Source organism: Acanthochromis polyacanthus, chromosome 7 (genome assembly GCF_021347895.1).
Source record: "Acanthochromis polyacanthus isolate Apoly-LR-REF ecotype Palm Island chromosome 7, KAUST_Apoly_ChrSc, whole genome shotgun sequence".
NCBI classification, from domain to species: Eukaryota; Metazoa; Chordata; class Actinopteri; family Pomacentridae; genus Acanthochromis; species Acanthochromis polyacanthus.
In genome coordinates, this window is record NC_067119.1 from 27,191,761 (window position 1) to 27,216,962 (window position 25,202).

A 25,202-nucleotide genomic window follows, 5' to 3' on the forward strand; every position below is an offset into this window, starting at 1 on the left:
ATTGTATAACCATGTTGAGGTTAATTTGAAAGAACAGGTGTGCTTTATTTTTGCTTCAGTGACCACAGGTTTTCTAACTTGTGTGTCAGTGATTACAGGCACACTACCTTTCAAAAAAATTGGGGTCAGCCTGGCAATTTCATGCTTTCCACAAAAACTCACACTTTTATTCATGTGCTAACATTTGTACAAGGGTTTTCTAATCATCAATTAGCCTTTCAATATGATTGGCTAACCCAATGTAGCATTAGAACACAGGAGTAATGGTTGCTGGAAATGTTCCTCTGTACTCCTATATCGATATTCCATTAAAAATCATCCGTTTCCAGCTAGAAGAGTCATGTACCACATTAGCAATGTCTAGACTATATTTCTGATTAATTTAAAGTTGTCTTCATTGAAAAAAAATTGCTTTTCTTACAAAAATAAGGACATTTCTAAGTGACCCCAATGCTTTTGCATGGTAGTGTACACTCACTTTTGTTGCACAGAATTTCTATTGCTTTTCTTGTTGAAAATACAGGTCTCAGAGAGCACAGTACTCCACCAAGACTGTTCATTCCCCCACATGGCATTGTCAGAAATGCAGCATATTTTTGCTGAAAAGCATCATTTTTTTATTTGTTGTTGTTGAAATGAGGCCATTTAATATCGATGAACCCACAAACAAAATGACCTTGTGCTGAGCACAGGCATGTGTTATGCATGCGCATGTTATGTAGGATACCAAATCACATGACCTTAGCGGTGACTAATTGATGGGACTTGGAAACACCCCCACATTTTAATCAATAGTTCCTTTGTATCTTGTCCAATGGATAAGTCCTGATAAGTTTGCAGTGGTGGAGTCGTTGTAGGATCACAATCATGGTAGTCAGTAGGTGGCTGACGTAGTGTTCACGTGTCATAGGTACAGTGATGCCGTGTCGCTATCTGGCAATGGGAAATCCTTAACAAATCTGTGGATCAAGACTATAAGGCCAATCACTGCCAAAATCTAATGAGGTGGTCCTTTGGTCATTTCTGACCTTCCCAGAAAATTTAATCCAAAATTCATTATTTGGTTTTTGCCTATTGTTGTGCACGGAGGGATTCAAGTATGCGGATAATCACATATAATTCTGCTGTGTTCCTTGTTTGAGTAATAGTCTTTCTAGAGTGTTTCTTTGTAGTTTCCATAATATCAAATACTTTAAAATCAGAAACAATGCACTTTTTGAGTGATAATGAAATTTGCAATAATTTGACATGTAAGTGGATTTACACGGGGTTTTACTAACGTGTATGGCATCCTGTATATGATACAGTGTGTAACAGTGCAGGTTCTGTATATCCAGCGGTAGGTGGCGGTAATGCTCCGCCAGGCTGCAGTTGTTCATTAAACCGAAGAAGCAGCAGCAGCACTCGGTTCCCGACCGTTGGTCTCATCGCATCCAGTCTCATCCAGGCCATGGTCTTCAGCTAAAGAAGAGACACCACACATTGCAATGCTTACACCGTCAATCTTTTCTTTCCCTGTAGACACGCCGGAGCTGCAATGAAGGTGCTTTTTCCTCGACAATACCTCTGTTTCTATTTTAGCTCTGCTGATAGACTGTCGCTAGCAGAGACTAGCTAACGTTAGCTACTAATGAAACATAAGCTTCATGTCGCTGAATGTGGCAGCTGATGTTTTCTTACTCAGCTAATTAGCTCTGACAGCTGACACTAAACCTCGACTTGACAGTTGAGAACGAAATTATTTTGGTGAATGTATTATTTACATTTAATATTGGTTTAGTTGCTTCTTTCCTCTCTTGTAATGTTAAAACAAGCTGTTTAGCAGGAATATTTTAAATGAGCGATTATGTAGCTTAATTGCTTGTGGCAGTTAATGTTTTGACAGTTGCTTGATCTCCTCACACTGTGTGTTAAAGCAGCACCGTGGGTGAAGGCTTTTAGTCCTCTCATCTATAATTAGTAGTCATATGTGGCCTCTATGTAAAGTGCAGACTTGTTTCTTTGGTGCATGTGTGTCTGAATGATAATGGAGCTACAACCAGACTGATGTGCAGACAGCAGGCACTGAAGTGAGGATGTTTTGTTCATGTCAGGCAGGGGCCTCGTCCATGTGGGCTTCATGCTGTGGTCTGCTGAATGAAGTCATGGGTACAGGGGCCGTCAGAGGCCAGCAGCCAGGGTTTGGGGCCGGTGCTGGACCCTTCAGATTTGCCCCCAGTGCGGGATACTCCACATACCCCCCCACCAGCTCAGGGAGTCCCAGTCTTGTATGCAAGGCCTGTGGCCAGGCCTTCTCAGTCTTCAGGAGGAAGGTAGGTGTCAGGATGGTCTGTGTGGTGCCAGCACATGTTAACTGATCTGGTGACTTAATTAGAAGGAAGAGGTGTGTGTGTGTAGAAGCAGAGGGGGATAATAAATGAATATTTTAGCTGGAGGTGCTTTGGGCCTGTTGGCAGAGTGCACGGTTATGCTCATTTTCATGTATAATCCTGCCATTTTTATTTTTTTTTAATCAAGCAAATGTTCACAATTTAAAATACTGGTGGCTGTTTTCTAAAGTGCTGAACTAGTATCTAACTGTGCAGGGACAAATAGGCTCAGTCAGAAGACAGATGGACCGACATACTGCTGCAGTAATAGCTCCACTGTACGCTCATGTTCATGTAAGGCTCACAGGGTCTCATTCTGTCTGAACTCTGCCTCACTCACTCATCATGGCAGTCTAATCCTACATCTTGCATTTATTACTGTTTGATGTTTGTCACTTAAAAGAAAATGCCTCCTGGTCTCTGTGCCTGGAGAGGAAGAGCAGATGTGAGTGATGGAAAAATGCAGGAAAAATTGAGTAATTTGTTAAATGTTGTCATTTTTTCAGGAAAATCTAAATTTATTGTGCAAAAAATAAGGGAGCGAATGAATGATTTTGGTTATATTTTTCATGTCCACAGCATTATTCTGTCATGAAGGATTTTTAGCAATAACACATGGTCGAAGGTGTGCATGAATCACCAGTGACCTCATTTCATCTTGCTTTTGTCTTTTCTTCTTCAGTATATTTGCTGCGACTGCAAGAAGAGCTTCTGCTCTCTGTGCTCCGTGCTTCAGGAGAATCTCCGCATTTGTGCCACATGTCATTTGCTGAAGGCCACGGCGTTTCAGCGACCACGGCTCATGCGTCTGCGAGTAAAGGATCTGCGTCAGTACTTGCTGCTGCGTAACATCCCCACTGACACCTGCAGGGAAAAAGAAGACCTGGTGGACTTGGTGCTCTGTCACCAAGGCATTGAGGAAGAGGAAGACGGTGACACGGCCAGCCTCCACTCCCGTTCCTTGTATACACCAACCCCTTCGACCACACAGTCTGCCTCGGAGCTGTCTGCTTTCGCTGCCTCTCAGGAGGAACCGCTCAGCAGGAGTGATAGCTCTGATACCAACCAGGTCAGGACCGGCATGAAAACATGGGGGAACCCTACGTATCAGCCAGATCCATCTACTGGCACACAGAACTATATCAGCCAGTTCTCAATTTTATTACCTCCCTCTTGTTTGTTCTTACATGTAGTAGTAACATGACTTCTGAAAACTGGTGGCCTTAGGACACAAAGCTTACATTTAATTGTTTTTCCACTATTTTTTATCTTGTGCAGATCTTGTCTGTTGAGCCGCCACAAATGAGTCTATGGGCACCACATGCCCAAAGACTCCACAGGCTATTTATTGACGAGAGGCATATTGTTTATCCTGGCTTCACTACAATTTGTAAGCCTTTGAAAAAGGAAACCAATCAGAAGTCTAGAAAACAAAATGACAAAAAACCAAAAGAAGTTGCAACCTGAACTAAAAAGAGAGCTGAGCTCCCAGCAGCCAGGATCTGCTATAAATACTTGTACTCAGCCTGCTTATGGATCACTAAGCTTTCTATGAATGGAAGGTACTCGGCATTATTGTTCCCAAGGTATCAATGGGCAGGCTGAGGTGTGTCTAATCCTAATCCTCAGAGGACTGGCATGTTCCTAACATGTATCGCACACTAATGTTTGCCGTTTCTGTTGTTCTGTTGCAGGATATAGGTGACGCTACATCAGTGTCTCTCCTTAACTTGGACCCCAGTGAACACACTCCTGAGGTGATCTGTGCATTCCTATTTATCTTCTTGTTGTTTTTGTTTTAATTCATGCATTTTGTGGATTGCTGATACATAAAGTTTAGTTCTGTAGCTGGATTAGAAAAAGAAATATTTGGTGATATAACATTGTAGTTAGGGCTGTCAAAATGAACGCGTTAATGCGGATTAATCCATCATCGTGATTAATCTGATTAAAAATTTTAGCGCAGTTAACCCATCTGCAGCACAGAATGACTCAAAATCCCTGAAACGTCTCTGGCAACGCATTCCACACAGTTTGTCCAAGTAGAATTACCATCGCGCGTGCTGCCACACATGCACAAATGGGCAGTGGATCCGGTAGTGTCAGAACTAACCAAGTTGAAAAATGGTAAACGGCATGTTGGTCGTCTCAGTGGGAAATATGAATTTTTATACATACCAGGCTTTGCAAAAGTTCTGTTACACTCGGTTTCATGATCTTTAGAGACGTTTACATGTCGGAGTGAAAAATTCCATTAAATAAACTGAAAGTTCTACCTTATAGGCAGGTGTCCTTAATACAAATTTTTTTCTCCGGTGAAGTTGTATCAAGATGGAAGTCAAAAGAGTTGAGATATCTGCTCTCCTTTGTGCTGAACATCAGCCGGATGACCGTCCACAGAGTCGCGGAGAGACTAAAGAATGGTGAAGATCTTTCAGGTCTTCACCATTCTTGAAAGATCACTGAAAGATCTTCACCATTCTTGAGCCTCTCCACGACTCTGTGGACGGTCATCCGGCTGATGTTCAGCTGCTTGGCTCTGTCAGACTTGTTGTGGCCAGCATGAAGGAGAGCAGATATCTCAACTCTTTTGGCTTCCATCTTGATACAACTTCACCGGAGAAAAAATTTGTATTAAGGACACCTGCCTATAAGGTAGAACTTTCAGTTTATTTAATGGAATTTTTCACTCTGACATGTAAACGTCTCTAAGGATCATGAAACCGTGTAACAGAACTTTTGCAAAGCCCGGTATGTATATATATATATATATATATATATATATATAAAATCCCCCCTTCTTTCTTGAGTCTGTTTGCTCAAACAAAATGAATCGTGATTAATATAGATTAAAAATGAAGGATTTTTAATCGTGGTTAATCCAAATTAATCCACACCAACCATGTCATTAATCTGAATAAAAATTTCAGTCGTTTGACAGCTCTAACTATGTTTCATTTTGTGTTGTAACTTTTAAAGTTTGAATTGCAAGGAAAAGCGATGCGATGGTTGAAAATTAGGCGCTAATGCTTACAATGTCTTGACTGAACTGGAATGAAAAAAAAATCCATATCAGCAAGTTTTCTCCTGTGCTGCAAGAACTGAGGGGTCGTACAGATTGCAGTAAAGAATATCCACAAACCACACTAGCCACAACATTACAGCCACCTGCCTAACATTGTGTAGGTTCCCCTTGTGCAGCAGAAACGACTCTGACCCATCAGAGCAAGGATGCTCTGAGAGAGGACCAGATTGGGCCTCTGTACATTGGGCTTATTCCAGCCCAACGAATGTACGCTGCATCAGATTCGGATATGGGGAGCTGGGGGCCAGGTTAACATCTTGGGCTCTTTGTAGTCTTCCTTAGTTGTTTCTGAGCAGTTTTTGTGCTGTGGTTGGGTGCATGGTTCTGCTGGGGGAGGCCACTGCCACTGCCTGAGCAGGAGTGTGCTTGGATGAATAGTGGGTGCTATATGTCAAAGCAACATACACAAGTGCAAGGACATGATCACTGTTGTTCACTTCAGCTGTCTGTTTTTTTATAAAGTGACTAATCGGTGTATTTCTGCGCTTGAAGTTACCAAAGAAGTAATAAATGAAATCAAATATGATAGACGGGATATAAAATCCTGAAAAGAAATGGGGAAAATTGTGTCCAAAACATCTAGTTAAGTGGTGTTTTGTGTCTTTCCAGGTGAGTCCGCAGACACGGCGCCGGGCCAGAGCGTCCCTCTCGGACATCTCCAGTTTGAGGGATATTGAGGGCCTGTCTGTCAGGCAGCTGAAGGAGATCCTGGCCAGGAATTTTGTCAACTATTCAGGGTGCTGCGAGAAGTGGGAGCTGGTGGAGCGTGTCAGCAGGCTGTACAGAGAGACGGAGGAGAACAGGAAATCATGTGGGTATTCATTCTGTCACGCCGAGTAAATACTGTGTGCTTTTGTTTGTCTGTTCTCAGCCATAAAAAGGTCCCAATTCAGTATCCATACCACAGAAATCATTGAGTGCTCGAGTGCAGCTTGTCATACTAAGTTGCTGTACTAAATTCATTTTATTTTTCTTGCAGTGGAAAATGTGAGCGGTACTGTAACCACAGGTAAGTTGTCACTCATTTGTGTGCACATTACCCAAGATGTCACTATTGGATACCACATCCTGTTTTTAACCATAGAAATGTAACATCTCTGCTTCATTTGACAGTATTTTACACTGAAGGCGTTACTAATAATTTACATAAAGGTGTGCTGTTCAGAAGCAGGCCGTTTGTCATTTAGAACCATGATGAAAATGTCTCTTGCTTGCTTTACTCCTCCCTCACTAAAGTGATGGCCTTCCCCCCTCCTATCTGCAATGGTGCCATCGGAGGTAAGGTTTAAAGAGTCCTCGCCACCATCACTGTGGTCACGTGTTCTCTCTGTGACTCGCCTCTCCATTGTATGAATCACACATCCATCTGTGTTCATTGTCAACCCGTTCTCATTCAGCCCACATTTTTGTGAAACCCTTATATGTGGTGCTTTGTGTGGAATGGCACTTATTTTAAGGGTCTCTTGCTGTTTCATTGAGGATGGATATGAATGTTCATGTCTCCACTTAAGAACATGAGTTTAAATAGTGTATCCTCATTCGTCATGCTCCCAGAACACTGATCCACGATGAGATCAATCCCTCTCAGTCGTCTATTCATGTGTTGAACACGTGAAGCTAATTATACTGAGAGCCGCAGTATGTTAGCCGTGGGCATTCACTCTCGTAGCAGCACGCTTCCAGTGATAAAGACTGTGTGGTTGTCATAGAAACGTCATGACACATAGCCATACCAGGCTTTGACATTTTGCCGGAGATTGTGAGCATGACCCTCCCCCGAGAAGGTGCAGTGGATCAGATGAGGTGTTTTATTAATCTGTGGAGCATTTCGACACCTCCTCGTCCCTCATGACACAATGCATGATGTCGCACTCCAGATTCCTAACATTTCCGGTCACCTCTGCGCGTCTTTCTCTTGCAGACGGTGAGAACTGTCCACTGACGATTCACGACGACAACCTCTGCAGGATCTGCATGGACGCCGTGATCGACTGCGTTCTCCTAGAGTGCGGTCACATGGTCACATGCACCAAGTGTGGCAAGAGGATGAACGAGTGCCCGATCTGCAGGCAGTACGTCGTGAGGGCCGTGCACGTCTTCAAGTCCTAATGCTCCACTGCACCTGCTTCAGACTGAGACTGTACCTTAACTCAGCAATGCAGCTCACCACCGTCGACTCCCCAAAAGACTTACTTTGTGGATGTTTGTATTCCCTTGATTCTCACATTATTTGCACATTGAAGTATGAGAAATGTCTTTTTCTTTAGAATTTGACTATTTGGTTTTATCGATGGGCAGAGCAAAGGCCCGTACCATCTTATGAGTCATTCCTCAATTTCGCATATCTCTTATCTGCGTTCAGTCTTAAGTGTCTGTTTTGTTTTTCAAAGCAACGAATGTGTGGCACAAGCCACGTGCAGTCTTGTTCAACACAACATGTCACCCTCAGATCTGCCTATAAACTGTAGCTGGTACTCGGCTCTGCTGGGTATTCTCTAAGAGCACTTCTCTTTACAACTGCTGCAAGTGACTACATATCTTAATGACATCGAGGGCAGACACATGCTGAGCCTCAACAGGAGAGAGGAGGAGAGTGAACTCGGTGCCAAATAATGGGTCATGCCCTGATTCTTCTCACCCATTTTTTTTCCCCCCTCAGCTGTGGAGGACAGTGTGTGGCTGTTGATTCTTCAGCATGTTAGATCAGAAAGCACTTTGTTCACACTGTGTGTTAATGCACCACTGCTCACATCCCACTTCAAGCAATGACCAGTAATAGCGGTTGAGGTAATGTGTACTTGTTCTTGAATGCTTGACAGATTCCACTACCTTTGTTTAATCAGAGGGAAAGGCTAATTAGAAATCCTTTAGCTTGTTTCCTTTTCAAGTTTCAGCTCACAGGTGAACAGGTGCTCTGCCATTGTGGTTTAAAGATTTTGGTGATTGACTATTGTGATTTATGAGAGTTGAATCAAATGAATTATACGGACTTATTTTGCTATATACGCGCTTACTGTAACGCATTACGCGTTTAAATGATCGTACAAAGTCTGTCATTACAGCAATAGCTAACCTCCGCTGTCACCTCTGTCCCGTCTCTTTAGTGGAGACAAAAGACAAAAACCGGTGCTAACTCATTCAGCCATCTTCCCTGTTTTCCAGCTGAACCGTGGATGTGAAACTCTGTTGGCGGGAGTGGAATGAAGTGTCTTAATACTCTTTAGTTGAATTTAGAAGTAATGTATTGAACTAACTATTCAAAGATCTAGCTATGAGTTAACTGACACCTGTGGTATGGAAAATATATAGAAAAAATGACTTGCTAATGTACATTTGCATATATTGATCCATATGAGATGTATATATCTATATTTTTTCCATTTGATTTAAATTGTGTAATACCAGATTATTGAAATGTCCCCAGGATTGGGTTAGTTTACTATTACAGAGTTACGTTTCCTGTCAAGTGATTTGAAATGTGTTTGATCTACATTAGTTTGCTTGAACTCTGTCCCAGAGCATGACGAGAAGCTTTACAACACCGGTTATCTTGCATCCTCCTCTTTATACCTCCCCCTGCTTATTAAACAGATTCCCTGCTTTTGTTTTCCCCTGAATCCTGCTCAATTGGAAGTACTGCTCTCTGTACTGTACCCCCCCACAAAGTTAACATTGCTGCTATTACAGTAAGGATGTCCCCTACAATCACGACGAGTAGTGGAGCGGGATGCACTTTTCCTTTAGAGAGGGTGTAATTGTGTGCAAGGTTTGGTCTTTGTATTTGGAGATGTTGAACTTTTTATTTTAGTAATTAAAGATTGTAATTAAAGTCTTTTTTTTTGTAAAATCATGCATCACAAGCAGCATCAATGTACTATCTTAGGTACAGTAATAATCCATGTTGAAATAGCTGATTAATGGATCAACACAAATTTATCTTAGCTTGTCAAATGCGAGGACATAATGGTTTTTTGGGGGGATTGGGACTCATAATTAGACATTTTAGAGGCTTAATACTGGGATGGTGTGGCATATATAGAAATATAAAGTGACAACATTTTGATTTTGATGTCTAGTTGATAAAATTATTGCTAGATTTAGGCCAGAAAATATTCAAACAATATTAGCTAAGAGGAGATTCTGATGGATTTATTTCTGTTGTAGATGATATTTCCCCTAAATGACATTTTTTACAATGTGAGAAGTATCAATAGCCCCTAATCTTGGATTTTCGATGCACAAGTGGTCCCAAGAAGACAAGAAAAACTTTTTTATATGTCAACACCGGTCACAGCTGAGGCTTTTTTTTTAAACATCTTGAAGAAATTTAGCAAAAATTGACACTTGAGAATGAACTAATTTGAATTTAGTGGTCAAAAATCTAAGTAATTTTCGTCACAAAACGCATTCAGCCACAATTCAAGAATTATGACACTAATGACAAAGCTTTACCCAAATGTCTAAAAGGATAAATAAGTGACATTTTATATCCAAAGGCTCACAGGTCCAGTCTTAACAGCTTGGGTGTGAACTGCATTCTTACTGGCTGCTGGAGGCAAACAACCGTGAGGCGGTACCTCTAGCTGTTCAATGAAACATCCTTTTTTTTATATTTTCTGTTAAATATTTATATTTACCTCTTCAGATCTTGCTTTTCTATATATTTACATTTCCCATTTTCTATTATTTTGCTATTTTGATTTATTTACTTTTTGGCCTTTTTCTTCTTTCTCATTGCAAATGTATTCAGGTTCACAATCCTTTACGGGGTGTGTTGTGTTAAAGCACTGTGAAACATTCCATTTGTATGACTTATTACACAAATAAAACCTGACTGACTGCTTACTAATTCCTCCGTGAGGCTGTATTTGCTTTAACCCCTTAACGCCCATTGTTGTAAATTCACATCATACCACTTTCATTCAGACTGCAGCTAAGATAGTGTATCCTTTCATCCAATTCCAGTTTGTGCAAATTCAATTCAACATACCTCGGAACCTCTTGCAAGCACTGGTTTCTTGTAGGACCGGTCGGAGTGGGACCTAATTATTATATATCTGTTGCTATAATTATATATCTATGTATCTATGTTCTATGTGTAATAGATACATTAACAATCTCCACTTATTTTAGCATCAGGTGGAAAGCAAAAACACAAAAAATGTTTTATATTTAATTGCAAATAAATTCAGGTGTCAAGGAGTTAAATTTCATGCCAACATGCGTGTCAACATCCTCACAGTAACATGATGTTCAGCAGGTGTGGAAGTCATGAACAAGGTGCCAAAGTCAGCGGCATTCATCCTCTGAGGACCATGAACGCTTTAGTACAAAACGCACCAACAGAAACTCACGCAGTTTTTATTTATTTTCTTTCTCAGTCTTTAAATCTCTTTTTGTACATACAGCACAATAAAACTGCACCTTTCAGAGTGGCCTTTTATTGTGGGCAGGCTAAGGCACACCTGTGCACTAATCATGGTGTCTAATCAGCATCTTGATATGGCACACCTGTGAGGTGGGATGGATTATCTCAGCAAAGGAGAAGTGCTCACTATCACAGATTTAGACAGATTTGTGAACAATATTTGAGAGAAATGGTGATATTGTGTATGTGGAAAAAGTTTTAGATCTTTGAGTTCATCTCATAAAAAATGGGAGCAAAAACAAAAGTGTTGTGTTTATATTTTTGTTGAGTGTAACTTAGTTTACACTTCATCACAGTGAGAAACCACACTGTGGTGGACTGGGTCATAATGTCCCTCATATTACCTTAACCTTCGTGTTGTCTTGCGGGTGAAAATTGACCCGTTTTAGTTTGAAAATGTAGAGAAAAAAACAGATTTTCACAGTGAAACTTCTGATGTCCACATTTTCAACATTTTTGGGAAATCTTTGAACATTTTTTGGTGGAAAAAAAAAAGAAATGTTAAAAATGCTTAAGAACATTCAAGAAAATAAAAATTTTACTGATATACAGCACCCTCCATAATTATTGGCACCCCTAGTTAACATGTTTAAAGCCTTAAACTGAATTCAGTTTTTATTGCAGAAGCATACTCTCACACTGAAAATTGTAGAAAGATGTATTATAGGAGAAGATTAGGTGCTGTTTTGTTGGCAAAAGGGGGTTGAAAGTATTAACATCAGTCGTGCTAATAATTGTGGCACACATGATTTGATGTAAAAGAATTATTTGTGTGATTTTTTATTCCCCCACTGAATAAATGTACTTGAATTACAGGTTGGATTTTCCTCTTTTTTTCATTGTGGTCCTATATTATTTAGGGAAAAAAAGAATTTTTTTAGAAGCTAAAGAGCACATCTTAACTCAATAATTATGGAGGGTGCTGTATTTGTAATCACTTAAGATATTTTTAGGATTTTTTTGGAAGATGTTTACTATTTTTTAAAAAAATATTTACAAGAATTTTCTTGCCAAATTTGGCAGATTTTTTTAAGTAAAACTTTTAAGGAATTATTGGAATTTTCTTCCTAAAGGTTTTGCAAATTTTCAGAAATTTGGGGAATTTTTTTGCTGAATTTTTGAATTTTTTCAGACAAGCAAACAATATTTTTTGGTGCCCGAAAATGAGGACAACAGGAGGGTTCAACTATAACTTCTTATGATCCATCACAAATAAACGCTGCCTCATTTTGGGGTTTTAAGATGTAAAAAGTAGCGACACACTGCTCTCTATTAGCTTCAGGGAACAAATCAACTTGACGTCTTTGAGTTCCATCAGAACACGGCAAAGAGAACCAACAAGACTCGATGATGGTACAAATGAAATTCTTTTAATGCATGTTAGCACTTCATTTTTGGATTTACAAATATAAACGTTATCACATTCACCTGAGGTGACAGATTACAGCACAACACCCAAAGTACAACACCTACTGTCTGGAGTACATCTTAAAAAGTATGCAAATGAGTTATTTGCAAAGGTCATGATTAGTTGCTTATATAAACCAGTATAGAGAACCAATTGTGTGTGGTTTGACTGCATTAGAGGAAGTCAGTGTCAGGTTTGTGGTCACTGCTACTGACTTTTGGGTGTTGAAGCTCGCCAACTGGGTGCTCCCATCACCTTGATAAATTATTTGCACGCATCATTTAACCCAGCTATGTGAGACATCCATGTGAAGTTACGGAATAAATACAAACTGTAATAAAAAAACAAACAAAAAAAATCAATAAATTAATGTTGAAATATTGATGAAGACCCCATCAAGCGAAACACTCCACAGATCAAAGTACTAACATAACCGAAGGCATGAGGGTGGGACAGGAATATGAACTTGCTTACTCTGTTTTATCATCGAAATACATTCTAAATATTCAAAGTATTTATCATCATTTCGTCAGATATTACTGTACATGCTATATTTTGTCCGATAGTGAAAGTCGAATGCAGATTTTGGCACATAGACATCGTCACACGGAGGTAAACTGATAATGTTCAGTTCACATGCTGCAGTCTCTCTGTGATGTTTAGCTCCTGAGACACTGTAAACTCATGAAATGATGCTGGTATAAAAATACTGTTTTCAAATATTTAAAGAATAAAAATAACCCAACAGTCAATAACAAGCACATCTTTAGAAAAGTACGGTCTCAACAGAAATACATGCATTTCGTCTGTATGTGTCCAGTGAATGTTTATCACCTCCTTACGTCAGAGTCCAAACTCTCACTTCAGTTTAATGTGACAGTGATTCAGAGTCTTATCACAGGACCGTTGGTTCCATTAAGTGCAAAGACAGTCTTTCAACCTTTTTCGTCCCGTTAGGAACTAGCTTGTCTTCTGCAGCAGTTTTTCCTCTTTCAGCCTGAACGGTACGCTCACAGACATCTCTGCGATGAACCGTTCGCAGGCCGTCCTGGTCACCTGCTTGCAGAAGCGAAGGTCAATCTGACAGATGCTTCCACAGCGCTTAAAAAAGTTTAGGGAATGGTCTGTGACTCGGTTACAGACTGAAAGGAAATAGAGAGAACAACAATCAGATGTGTGCAGGAAATCCGCTGTTTCTCCTGTCTTGAAACACTGTGGTTACAAGTGCCACAGTTCAGTTTGACCTCATTAAAGATGTCAGGAAACTAAAACTTTGAATAAAGCTAGAAATTGGATCGAATATTAGTCATCATTTTGGCTTCTTATAATTAAAAGAACAGTGCAGTCTACAAACTTTTTGGAAAAACAGTCCATGTAGATTAAATCTGTTGATTTCCTCTTGGGTAAATCTGACATTAGACCGCCTTACTTCACTCTTTCAAAGTGAGTTTTGGCCACAAAGCTGTCTGAGTTGCAACAGTAGCTGAGTTCTCTCTGCACAGCTGTCTGGTCTGCACCGAGCACTGCCTACTTGTGAAGTATTGAGATAAAAATCTGTAAAGTGCTGGGTCGATCTGGGTACATGTTTGTTCATTTTGCTCTAGGACAGGAGTGTCAAACATGAGGTCCCATCAGAGGGGCCGATCAGGCCCTTGGGATGACTGTGTAAAATGTAAAAATGGCATAGATGACGTTAACTGCAAATTGTAAATTTGTAAAACTGGAAATTTAAAATAATTTCTAGGCTTTGACAAGTTGTTTTGATCATAGAGTAAAATCCTACATCGTTCAGTTCCAGATACCTGCGACTAAATGTTTATTCCTTTGTAGAAACTCTGTGATCTGGAAGTTGTAATGTGTAAATGATAATGTTTTGGAAACTGAACTTATTTTTCTTAACAAATACCAGGTTGTTCATAATGTTTTTGTAAAAAGGCAGTTCCTTAAATGTGAATATTTTCAGACTACTTTTTTGCACTAGAACAAAGGAGAAATTTGGAGCCGTGGTTATTTATAGCTCATTATGCTGTGGCCCACCTCAGATGAGTTTGACACCCCTGCTCTAGGAAATAGACTAAAGAACTTTATGTAAAGTCTAATTTTGATACAAATATTTGAACATTTGAGAGCCTGAAGCACAAAGTGAAAATTAAAGCAGTGGTTTGGTCATTTAAATGTGAAAGAGCAAAAAAAAAATTGTTCTGAAAAACTAATGATTAATCAGAATCTTAAACTCAATACTGATCATAATAAAGGTGTTTATTGTTTTGTCCACTGTTGTGCAATCTCACCCTTACCTACATCCCACTGAGGTGAACGGCTTCAATTTACAACCCCAAATGTTCTCGATTGTTATCTGTAGGCGTGTACAGAAGGTTTGACGGGTTGATCTCTAACACAGTTTGGTTACACTTGCTCAGCTGGGAGAGCTACATTCTTATCGGTTCATTTATTTTGGTGATCTTACATAATTCGGACAGAGCCCCGCCTGAACTGAACACCTCTGTGGTGACATTAGCAGCTCAGGTCACCTATAAAAACACCACAGTCATGACGGATATCCAGTGACTGTTACACTCCCTTTAGAATATATTTGTCTGAAGCTTTGTATGTTATTTCCTGGATCAATAGAGTTCAGCCCACAGCATTTAAATAATTGAGTGCTTAATATCAGCTGTCACAGAACTCCATCGGCTGGAACACGTGACCGTAAACATACTCCATCTACTTCCTCTGCAGATACCACTAAAACATTTTCAGAACACACAGACTGAAAGGATGTAAGTGGATCCTGTTTCACTGTGGATGCCAGCCACAGCCTCGTACTTTTCCACCCTGCCTATCAAGGGATCTCTAAATAGTTGACCGCTGACCTGAAGGAGCAGAGAACTGAAACAGTAACAGCTTATTAGTTTGTCTTGTGTAGTATTTAAAAGAAACAGTAAGAGGCCTCATAAATGGAAGACACAGTGTAATCCTGCAGGTCTATGCATTCCTTCTGCATCTATACCAGGGTTCAACATGGTAGAAATGTCATCATCCATGTAAGGTTTCGTGCACATTGCTTTGCAGACATCTACATGCAGCCCAAAATTTATGGTTGAACAAACCCTATCAACTGCCAGGAAAACAAACTGTACTCAAGGCAAATTCTTATGAAAAGAGGCCATGCGATGGCAAGGATATTCTTTATTATTCACACCTTTATTATTCATCATTTTAAAAGTTTTAACTGAAGTCCTTGCTGCTGGACTGTTGAGTGCTTTGATTTTAAATGGGCTTCCTTCATCGGTGCTTAAACACAGTACATTTCTCAAAAATCCTGTGCTAGATTCACTCACTGGGCTTGGCACATAACAGGAATAATCACATTGACACAGTGTAAACAGACCGACATATACCCATTACACTACAATAGGAACACAAATCTACACTGGTCACATGGAAACAACAAAATTGCCTTAAGATGCTTTGGTTTAGTGGTCCTAGTATGAAGCATAACGGCTCATGGTCTCTAGAATAAAACAAAGCCATCCTGATGCTGTTATTAACACCTAAATATCTCCTGCTAGGACAAATCAAAATATCTGATATTCTGCAGCCTGCTATGCTAGACATTGCTAATTTAAGTTTTTATTGACTCATATTCTACTTTGTTACTTATGGAATGAAAAATTTGCTTGGTCCATTCCACGCTGAATGACTGACTCCCGTTTGAATCATCCACCAAGTGCATCACGCCTCTAAGTCAGCCCCGTTGAATCACTCAGACGGACCTGAATTTGCGCTTGTGCATTCCTAAGATGCCACTCCTCAGGTCCCACATCTCACCTGACAGGTTGATTTCTGTGAGGGAGTCTCTGGTGGTGGTCCCTGCTGCCGTCAGCAGGTTCACTGACTGGTCGTTGATGTGGTTGCAGTAGCTCAGGTCGAGCCTGGACAGCAGAGGCATCTGTCGACTGATGAGACGTAAGGAAGTGTCAGTGATGTCCAGCCCCGCCAGCCGCAGGTCCTCCACATTACGCAGCTTGCAGCGGTTATCCAGTTGGCCTGTTCATTGGTTGCATGAACAACATAAATGATCAAGTTTTGTGTTTTATCAACAGGTGTGTACAAGTCTACAAGGACATCTATGATGGCTAAAAGCTATAAATGCCTCCTCGATTTTATTATCTAAGACCTAAAGAAAGTCTTTCAGGCAAAATCATGTCTGCTCTTTAACACAAGGCCAATAATTCTGAGTATGTTCCTCTCAAAACAAGAAAAAAAATATTTCAAAGTACTTTTACCTTGAAATAAGTGAAAAAATCTGCCAACAGAACAAGTGAAAAATGGCTTGGTGAGATTTATTGAAATAAGATGTGATATTTTGAATACTGAGACCTTAAAATTAGCTGGGAAAACGTATTTTAAGCTCTATTTTACCAGGATAGTCAAGCTTAGGTGTCTTAAAATAAGCCAGACATGATTTTTAAAAAAGCATTTTTTTGCTCAAAAATAGATTTTCGCTTTCATGTAACCTCCTAATTTGATATGTATACTCCAATCATTTCTTAAAAGTTCCCTTAAGTTTTATTTACAAAAAATCCCCAAATGTGGCAAGACAATTTTTGTAAAATATTTTCCAAAAATGAGTAAAAAGCTTCCAAAAAAATTCTAGAAATATCTAAAGTGATTACATATATATCAGTAAAACCTCTGATGTTTTCTTTAAGAGCATTCACAAAAAAAAAGATCCAAAATCCAACAAAATTCACTGGATTTTGGTCGATTTTTATGTGAATGTTCCTAAGAAAAATTTGTAACAATTTTTTTTTCTCAATCAAAAATGTTCAAAGATTTCCCAAAAATGTTGAAAATGTGGACATCAGAAGTTTCACTGTGAAAATCTATTTTTTTCCTCACATTTTCAAACTTTAAAACGGGTCAATTTGATCTGCAGGACGACACGAGGGTTAAACTTATTTTGAGTTTTCTTGTAAAATTCAGCTCAAAACAAGGTAATTTCAAGATTGTTTGACTTAACAAGAAATTTCAGATGCGTTGTCTTAAGACAAGTCCATCCATCTTGCTCAAATGTCACTTGTTAAATGAATTTATCTTAAATCAAGTGGGTTGAGATGTTTTGACTAAAAATAAGGCAAACAGACTTGGTAAGATTTTGCGTTTTTGCGGTGGATGAACTGGAGTGGGTAGTGTGTGCAGTGTTTGTAAACAGAACTGACCCATCGCCTACATGAAAGTCACCCACTTCAACAGTGTTTTCCAAAATAGTTCACATTCAGTTAAATAATCACTAACGGTTTGAATCTTTACATAACAGGATCAGTAACTACTACTGTTGACGCTTGTGTTTCACCTGGTCTGTTGTCTGTGGGGGGTGACAGGAGGTCCCTCATCTGTGGATCTTTGAGTCCTTCCACCCACTGGACGTCCAGAGTCCGCAGCAGAGGGCAGCTGGATGTGCAGAGAGCAGACACAGCAGCCCAGGAACACCCCGATAACTTTAACAATCGCAGACCTGAAAGACACAGCAGCGCTTTGAAATACGGATGCAGAGGAAGTGAAACAGAGAAAGACTATTTTCATTGTCTGCAGATCAAGAGTCAGTCATAGTTGGGTACCTGGTAATCTATTAATAAGCCAGCTTAATTGCTTCTTGGAAATATTGGTCCAACTTAGGTCCAGGGAAACTGGCTGTCGGCGGATAATCCCACTTAGCATAAGCGGCGTGATGGAGATGCAGCGGTTTAGATCGATCTTTGTCCAAAGTCTCTTATCACAGCACCTAGTCAGAAGGAAAGATCTATGTTGGAAGTCATGCCTTTATGTCGCCGTCAAAGCAGAACAACAAGCTAACCGCTTCTTCACACTTGAATAGTTTTTTCTGTTCTAACTGTGAAGTAAACATGCTATTTTAGAGGTGTGTGCTGTGCATTTACCATCTGTTCCACGTCTTGCAAACTCTCATGCAGACACACAGCTCCTGGTGGGGGAGATAGTGAAATATCTTCATCCATACTTCACGCTGTAGGACGTGCGTTTTACCATCCTTTAGAGGCAGCCTGTCAGGAGGCGGGCTGATGGGAGGAGGGCGGATGACGTGCCTCTCCATTTGGACACACTTCGGTGGGGAGCGAGGGGGCACCGGCCGGTTGGTTGGGGTGCTCCTGTTGAAGCCCAGTGGTGTGATCTGACTCGGGTAGAAGTGCCGAAGCTCCCAGGGGGTCCCGTTCATCTCTTTGGCCTTGAGGTGGGCCCTCTGATCCCCAAGTTCATTCCCTATGCGGAACAACCTCTTGGGCTCTTCGTTTTCTGTTTCTGGTTCCACCTTGAGGGGCTGCCGGTTCTCGTTGGCTAGACAGTCCTCCGTCTTCTGGATCTCCTGGTTCAGTGCTTTGCTCAGCTCTCGGCTCAGCTCTCTATTAGGTAAACGCCGCTTGCGACGAGCTTTTGGACGTGGACCTTTTTCCTGGGTTTCGCTTCCGCCCTCGCTGCTGGGGCCGGCCTGTGGAGAGCTGCAGTAAGACTGGTCACTGTCTCCAATTGGTGTTTTAATGCAGGGATTCAAAAGGTCATTCTTGGAGTCCTTGTAATCCCCTTCTTCTTCGGTGTCCCCAAAACGCCCTTTCCTGTCTACACAGCTTCGGTAGTGAGGCTCCCTCCCGTCTTCATCCTCCTCATCATACGCGTCTTCATCCTCCTCTTCGGTCTTGATTTGGTGCAGGAGTTTGGAAAAATAAGGATCATCTGACTTTTCCTGCAGGAAAAAATGCATTAAGAAAAACTTAGAATACTTTGTTTAGATTATCCCCAAAAACTCATATCATTAAAATCCACTAAAAGGAGCCACTCTGTACATTATACAGACCTTCTTCCTCACACTCAGATCCTCTTCGTCATCATCGTCAAACAGCTTCCTCTTCTTCCTCAATTTGTCCTCAGGTCTGGGCCGGGGCAGGGTGCTGGGGGACAGCAGTGGTGGCTGTCGGTGGAGAGACTCCTCGGGTCTGTACCTGGGCGTCTCCTCTCTGTCTGGTCTCCTCTTGGCTGCAGAAGAAACATCCCCCTCCTCCTTCACAGGCTTCTGTTCCCTCAGCAAAGAGCCAGGGAGGTTGGAGGCGTACTTAAACCCTGGACCCCTTTTTTGCTTCAATACCAAAGGGGACAAAAATTGCGAGACAACTTTATACCTTTAGCCTATGGCGACAAGAAAAAGCAGCTGCGTATCTAACTGCATCTGTGGCATCATAAACTAATTTAATACATTGTGTGCCAGTGGTTTCCTGCTTCTGTGACTGACACAGTCACATGTGGATGACTTTCACAAATAAGAAAAGTATAAACAGGAAGCAGTAAGCTGATCAACACACAAACTGAAATACTGACAGCAGCAGTGAAAGAGGAAAGCAAACATAATCTCAAAACTCTTAGAGTAGTAGCTCTTTTGTTGTTTTTACCGCTCTTCTGTAAATGCTACCAACACATACTTAGTCAGCTGTAACTCAACCTAAATCCTCTGACTCACACATATTTGTACTCACTTTTCCACTTTTCCCAGCATGGTTGCATTTGGGACATTCCCAGCAGTTAGGGAGCTCATCGTTCACCACTCCTGATGCATCGCTCACCTGACAAACAGAGAAGAAAACGAGGACTTCAGCCAGAACAACAAGCTTGAACAGAGCGCCGTCTAACAGGGCGTTTAACACAAGCAAGACAAGGGAAGTGAAAGTCACAGTTGTGACGTGTTCTTGTTAGACAGGTCAGCGCAGTTGATCCTCATAGTTAACATGTACACTCTTGCTTCATGGATTAAATAGAAAAGGGAAGTACAGACAACTTAAACATGCACTTCAGAGGAGTTATACAATCTAAACTGCTGTACGAGGCCCCAAATTCATGCTGCAATATGACAAAAACTAAACAGCTACAGTCATAAAGAACCATCTTCAGCGTGGAGGAGTGCTGTAACAGATGGTAAGGCCCCCATGGAGCCCTGATCTGAACATCATCATGCCAGTTTGGGATTACATAAAGAGACAGAAGACAATGAGACAGCCTAAATGCACAAAACAACTGCAGTAAGCTCTCTCACAAGTTTGGGACAACCCATCTGTCCTCAAGCATTCTGCACAAATGAACCTAGGACACACCAAATAATGACTACATTTCTTTGACTGTACTTTGTAGGAAGGCAACTGATTCATCAAAAAAAGTTTTACCTCAGCTATTATGTGCTAAACAATCACACTGTGCATGTTTCAAAAACAGGTTTGACTGAGGCTACACCTTGCTGTGTTTTTGACATAATGGTTTCGAACAGGGTGTGTGCGGCTTCACACTTTTTGTTTTCATCTCAGAAAAGTCTTAGCACCTCAGCTGGTTCAGTCTACTTCCTGGCAGACTTTTAAGGCAACACATTGTTGTTCATTTTGTACAAGTTTGTAATCACTGACCACTTTACTTCTTGAGTGTGTGCTGAACATCAAATCCTCAGACATAATTGTGTCAAAGTTGAGTCATAAAAACTTTGGAACCACTTAAGAATGACGAGTGCATTCAGAGTTATATAAACAACACCATTTCTACATCCCATTACCTTCAGTGACTAAAGTGCGATGATCTGAGTCACTCACATAAAGTTACAATGACCTGGGATTCCTGGCACACGACATAACACAATGAGTCACCGTGTGAATGACTTGACGGAGGCGGAGTAGTTTAGCTGTTCTGGCTCTCTGTACCTTGAGGCAGTTGGGATGGACGATCTCATTGCAGATGGAACACTCCATTAGCATGAAGTTGAACTTGTCCTCGTCGTCCTCCAGAGTGTCCTCCTTCCCTGCTTCTTTACACACCACACACACTGCTGTGTGGGGCAAGACGGGCTGCGTGAGGCAAGAACAAACAAACAAAGCAGGAATAAATACATGCACCAATGACGATAATAGTTTTGTTTAGTCTTTCAGGCGAGGTCAGGTTACACAACAGCTGATGCAAACTTTCCTTCAGACCTGTGTGGCAAACACTTTCTACAAATACAAATTCTGTGTGATGCCTTCTTGTGAATGTTCTCTAAAATCCTCCTATTATTGACTCACCGCGATGCACTGTCTCATAATGCAGGACTGCTTCATGCGCCCCGGCCCGCCAAACTTCTTCATGTCTTTACAAAAGTGACACTCTCCACATTCGGTCCGGAGGCACGCCTCGCATTTTCGACAGCGTGTCCTCCTGCGTCTGGCTCCAGACGAGCTGCGGTTGGACGGCAGCTTGACGGCCGACGACGTCCCCATCTTGGGCTTCGGCCGGTTGGCTGCCCGCTGCTGCAAATTAAACGGTTAGAATGATTAGATAAATATTTTAACCAGCTCAATCAAATTAAATCACTGGAAATAACAGGGAAACACACAGATTTCTGTCAAATATGGCAACACACACACACAAGAATTACACTAAAAATTACACTAAAAATTACTGCATGCTCTTCTGTAATCCTACTTATTCCTGACACTTCACAATTCTGTTAGAAAACTTCAAAACCAAGCATGTTTCCTTCAACTACTTAAGATAATGGAGACACATGGAAACATGTAGTAATGAAAGACTGTGTTTAAAAATCCGTTTCAAGCATTCTGACTGCCATTATAGATTAATTTCATTATCGATTAGTCTCCTGATAATTTTTTCAATCAAGTGTTTACAAAGTCTTTGATAAAGCAACTTGTCCAGGCCATGATGTCTCCAAATGTCGCAGTAATCAGTTCACCGTCATGTATGTCAAAAAAATGCCACATTTTAAAAGCTAGAAACAGAAAAATGTTTGGCCTTTTGCTTAAATAATTTCTACAACTATAGCTTGATTATCACAATCGCTGCTGATTTATTTCCTGTCAGTCAGCTGGTAGATTAATAAACTCATCTTTGCAGCTATAACAGGTGGAAACCAAACAGAGCTGTGACAAATATTTATTTTTTCATTGATTAATCTGATTATTTCCTTTACAATTCATAGATTTGTTTTATAGACTGTATAATGTAAGAAAATTATGAAAAAAAATAAAGAAATGTAAATTTTACAACTATATACTGTAAATGTGCAAAAATAAACTTCCACATTTGAGCAGCTTGGTGCTGTGCTTCAAGAATAAATCAAATCAATGACCTGAATAACCCTTAATTAACTGATTAAATTCTAAACCCTTTGATTTTTCAGTCTCCTCTCTGTTGCCATGGCAGGGCTACAAAGCACTATAAAAATAAGACAAATCATAGACCATTACTGTGATTCTTGTTCTAGCAGGAGAGGTTACCTTGGCAACACATTTGCCTTGCTGGTGGCAACTGTTTGAATAGGGGACTGTAAGAGATGGATAAAAATAAGCTTAGAGGAGGCTATGCTTTGCAGAGTGGCTCTGAGCACTTTTCTGAGGTCATTCACTCTCATTCTATTACTGATAACTACACACAGCCCACACACTGCACATGAATGCAGCTCTTTGAGCATTATTCACTCTAAAAATAACGCAGTTTTGTTGAATAGCATTCAAGCACATGTTGATTTCTTTTCTGGAAATCTATGCCGTGGACGGGTCAAACAGGTAAAACAAGACAAGAACAAGACATTCCAGGCTAAAGACAATCTCGACTGAAGGTTTCTGGGTGATATCATCTAGACAGGGGAGAGAAACCGGTCGTGAATGTGTTGACTACGACAAAGAACCTTGTCAGTAAATCAATAATAACAACCCCGACAACATGTTCCCTCATGTTTGACGCAACCTGTTCTTCTTTGTGCCTTTCCTTGGAAGGATTTCAGATCACGGTTTCTTTTAAATTGTGTTCTTCCTGCAAAATAAGTTGCTGCTGACAGAGCATTTCGGCGAAACGGGGTTCAATGAATGTAGCAGCTTCCCATTAATTATTCCGACTCCTGTGGAAATATGAGGTGGAAACTTCAAAGAAAGGCCGGCTGCTGCTGCAGGGTTGACCGTCAACATCACACTATATATATATATATATATATTTTAGAACAGCTGCCTTATTATTTTTTCCTGACCTCATTTGACACAACTGTGCTTTTCTAATATCATAGTCAATCTAGAAAGTTTGGACAACAAATAACTGACATTTCCTTCACTCCCTGAACATCTCACTACTTTACAACAAGGAAGTAGCAGTAAATTGTGGATTAAAAAAAGTCAGAGCTGCTTCTGTACAAAACATGCTTCTAAAAGCAACTATCAGCTGACTCGTCTTGACTGTAACTCTGTGCAGTAAGATGTCAGGAATTCGGGGATTGGTCGCTGAGGCCTGTGAACAAAAACATGGCCTATATTCTCAGCGCGGTCTTTTGACTCAGCCTCAGCGTGGATTTCAGTGGGAGGAAGTCACAAGATCTGTCATCTGCTGTTCATGTACAGTGGTCCTCAGTGAAAATAACATTATCCAACAATGTGTCACTGCACAAGATGCCAAAATATCATATCTGATGATGTGCTGCTAATGTGTGTTGTGGAAATAAACATTATGTGAGCACAAGGATCTTACATCAGCACTTCTCATATTTCCTCTGAATTGTACAGGGAAAGTCTACAACAGAGGATTGAGCAACATCCCATAAGGCCTGTTAGAAAGTACTCATGCTGCTTGCACCACTGAACAAGCACTTCATTCCACACATGAAAACTTTTTTTCCTTGAGGAACCACAGAGGACATTATGTTTAGTTTAGCGCCTGATTCTAATTACCAGCACTATATTATCCTCCTGGCACTGAGCTGCTGTCAGGCTTTTTGAGGGGGTCACTGTACTCCTCCAGATTTGGAACCACTGGATTACTAAAGAACAGAAGTAGAGCCACTTCATTGTTCCCTCTCCCCATCCCCCTCCCCGGTCCCAGCCTCAACAACATTTCGCCCGAAAGCCGTCTTAAAGGCGCAGAGTGGAGGGGCAAGTTTGGGAAGTGTGGGGAGCTTCATCACAGGAAAAGCTGCTCCAATGTGGCAGGTACATGAGCAGACCACAGATTTAGCCAGGGTGAAGTTGGATGGTCTCACAGCTAGCTGGCGGACCTGGTCACAGCTACTATAATGTGTAACATGACTGGATGAAACTGCTGAGTATTAAGAGGTGGTCAGCATAAAATGGGTCAGTGGTGGCTAACATGATAGATGGTGTCCAGGGGGAGGACACGGTGTGTTTTGACGGTCACGGCATCAAATCTGATAAGCAACTTGAGTTTTTTTTTTTATCCGTGTACGGAACATTTAGCGACGTATTCGTCTGTATAACCAGGCAGACTGAGGAAAAAGGTTTAAAAGACACATTTCTCCCTTCAAGCCGACTAACATAGACACAGAGAAGAAGCGGGTGAAAATCTCACGTTAAGCAACCGAAGGAAAACGCTCACAAAAGCTTTTTGTTTTACCTTTAAAACACACACAAAGCTCAGCGGTGAAGTAAAGAAACGTAGGGGCTCTTACCTGCTCGGACTCTGAATCATATTCCTCATCGTCTCCGCTCAATGACAAGGCCATGACTCGTCTCTCTCATCGTTTGCGAACGGCACAGAAAACTAACATGGCTGAAAAGCCTCGGCTCATCATCCCCCTCCTTCACTTCACACCGACACGCGCAGCTGCCAGCACTGTTCGCTGCGCCGCATTCATGAACTACGGGAAACGCCAGCTCCCTTCTTACTTAATCCAACGGCAGTTAGCTTATTCAGTTAACCAGGAACCAGGAAAATCCAAAACGTAAACTGTAAAGACAAACTTGTTGTAAATTCTAAAACAAAAAGGTGAGCTAAGGAAAGAACGTGGATATACACATTTCCGTGCGTCTCAAAACAGGGTCTTGCCATACCGCAAATGTCGGAAACGGTTGTTTACGTGAGACATGAATGCAG

At 40.9% G+C, this 25,202-nt stretch overlaps 2 protein-coding genes across 5 annotated transcripts; one reads left to right on the top strand and one right to left on the bottom strand.

Annotated features, from left to right (window-relative positions):
* Positions 1-1,361: 1,361 nt before the first annotated feature.
* Positions 1,362-10,303, top strand: rnf34a (ring finger protein 34a). Of its 3 annotated transcripts, XM_022220821.2 has the most exons (8): positions 1,363-1,543; positions 2,094-2,312; positions 3,052-3,438; positions 4,064-4,126; positions 6,064-6,265; positions 6,434-6,463; positions 6,691-6,732; positions 7,376-10,303. In XM_022220821.2, exons 1-8 carry the CDS (start codon positions 1,538-1,540, stop codon positions 7,561-7,563), a joined length of 1,137 nt encoding a protein of 378 aa, XP_022076513.1. In that variant the 5' UTR covers positions 1,363-1,537; the 3' UTR covers positions 7,564-10,303. The 3 variants fall into 3 exon arrangements, with proteins under 3 accessions (XP_051806888.1, XP_022076513.1, XP_022076514.1); XM_051950928.1 differs by lacking the exon at positions 2,094-2,312 and having other exon boundaries at positions 1,362-1,543; XM_022220822.2 differs by lacking the exon at positions 6,691-6,732.
* A 1,927-nt stretch (positions 10,304-12,230) lies between these two features.
* Positions 12,231-24,944, bottom strand: kdm2ba (lysine (K)-specific demethylase 2Ba). 2 transcript variants are annotated; one of them, XM_022220820.2, is made up of 10 exons: positions 24,778-24,944; positions 21,395-21,619; positions 21,038-21,181; positions 19,835-19,921; positions 19,162-19,440; positions 18,233-19,050; positions 17,915-18,078; positions 17,650-17,811; positions 16,122-16,340; positions 12,231-13,432 (listed from the first exon to the last, which is right to left on the bottom strand). In XM_022220820.2, exons 1-10 carry the CDS (start codon positions 24,829-24,831, stop codon positions 13,251-13,253), a joined length of 2,334 nt encoding a protein of 777 aa, XP_022076512.1. In that variant the 5' UTR covers positions 24,832-24,944; the 3' UTR covers positions 12,231-13,250. The 2 variants fall into 2 exon arrangements, with proteins under 2 accessions (XP_022076512.1, XP_051806795.1); XM_051950835.1 differs by having other exon boundaries at positions 19,162-19,447; positions 19,833-19,921.
* Positions 24,945-25,202: the final 258 nt, after the last annotated feature.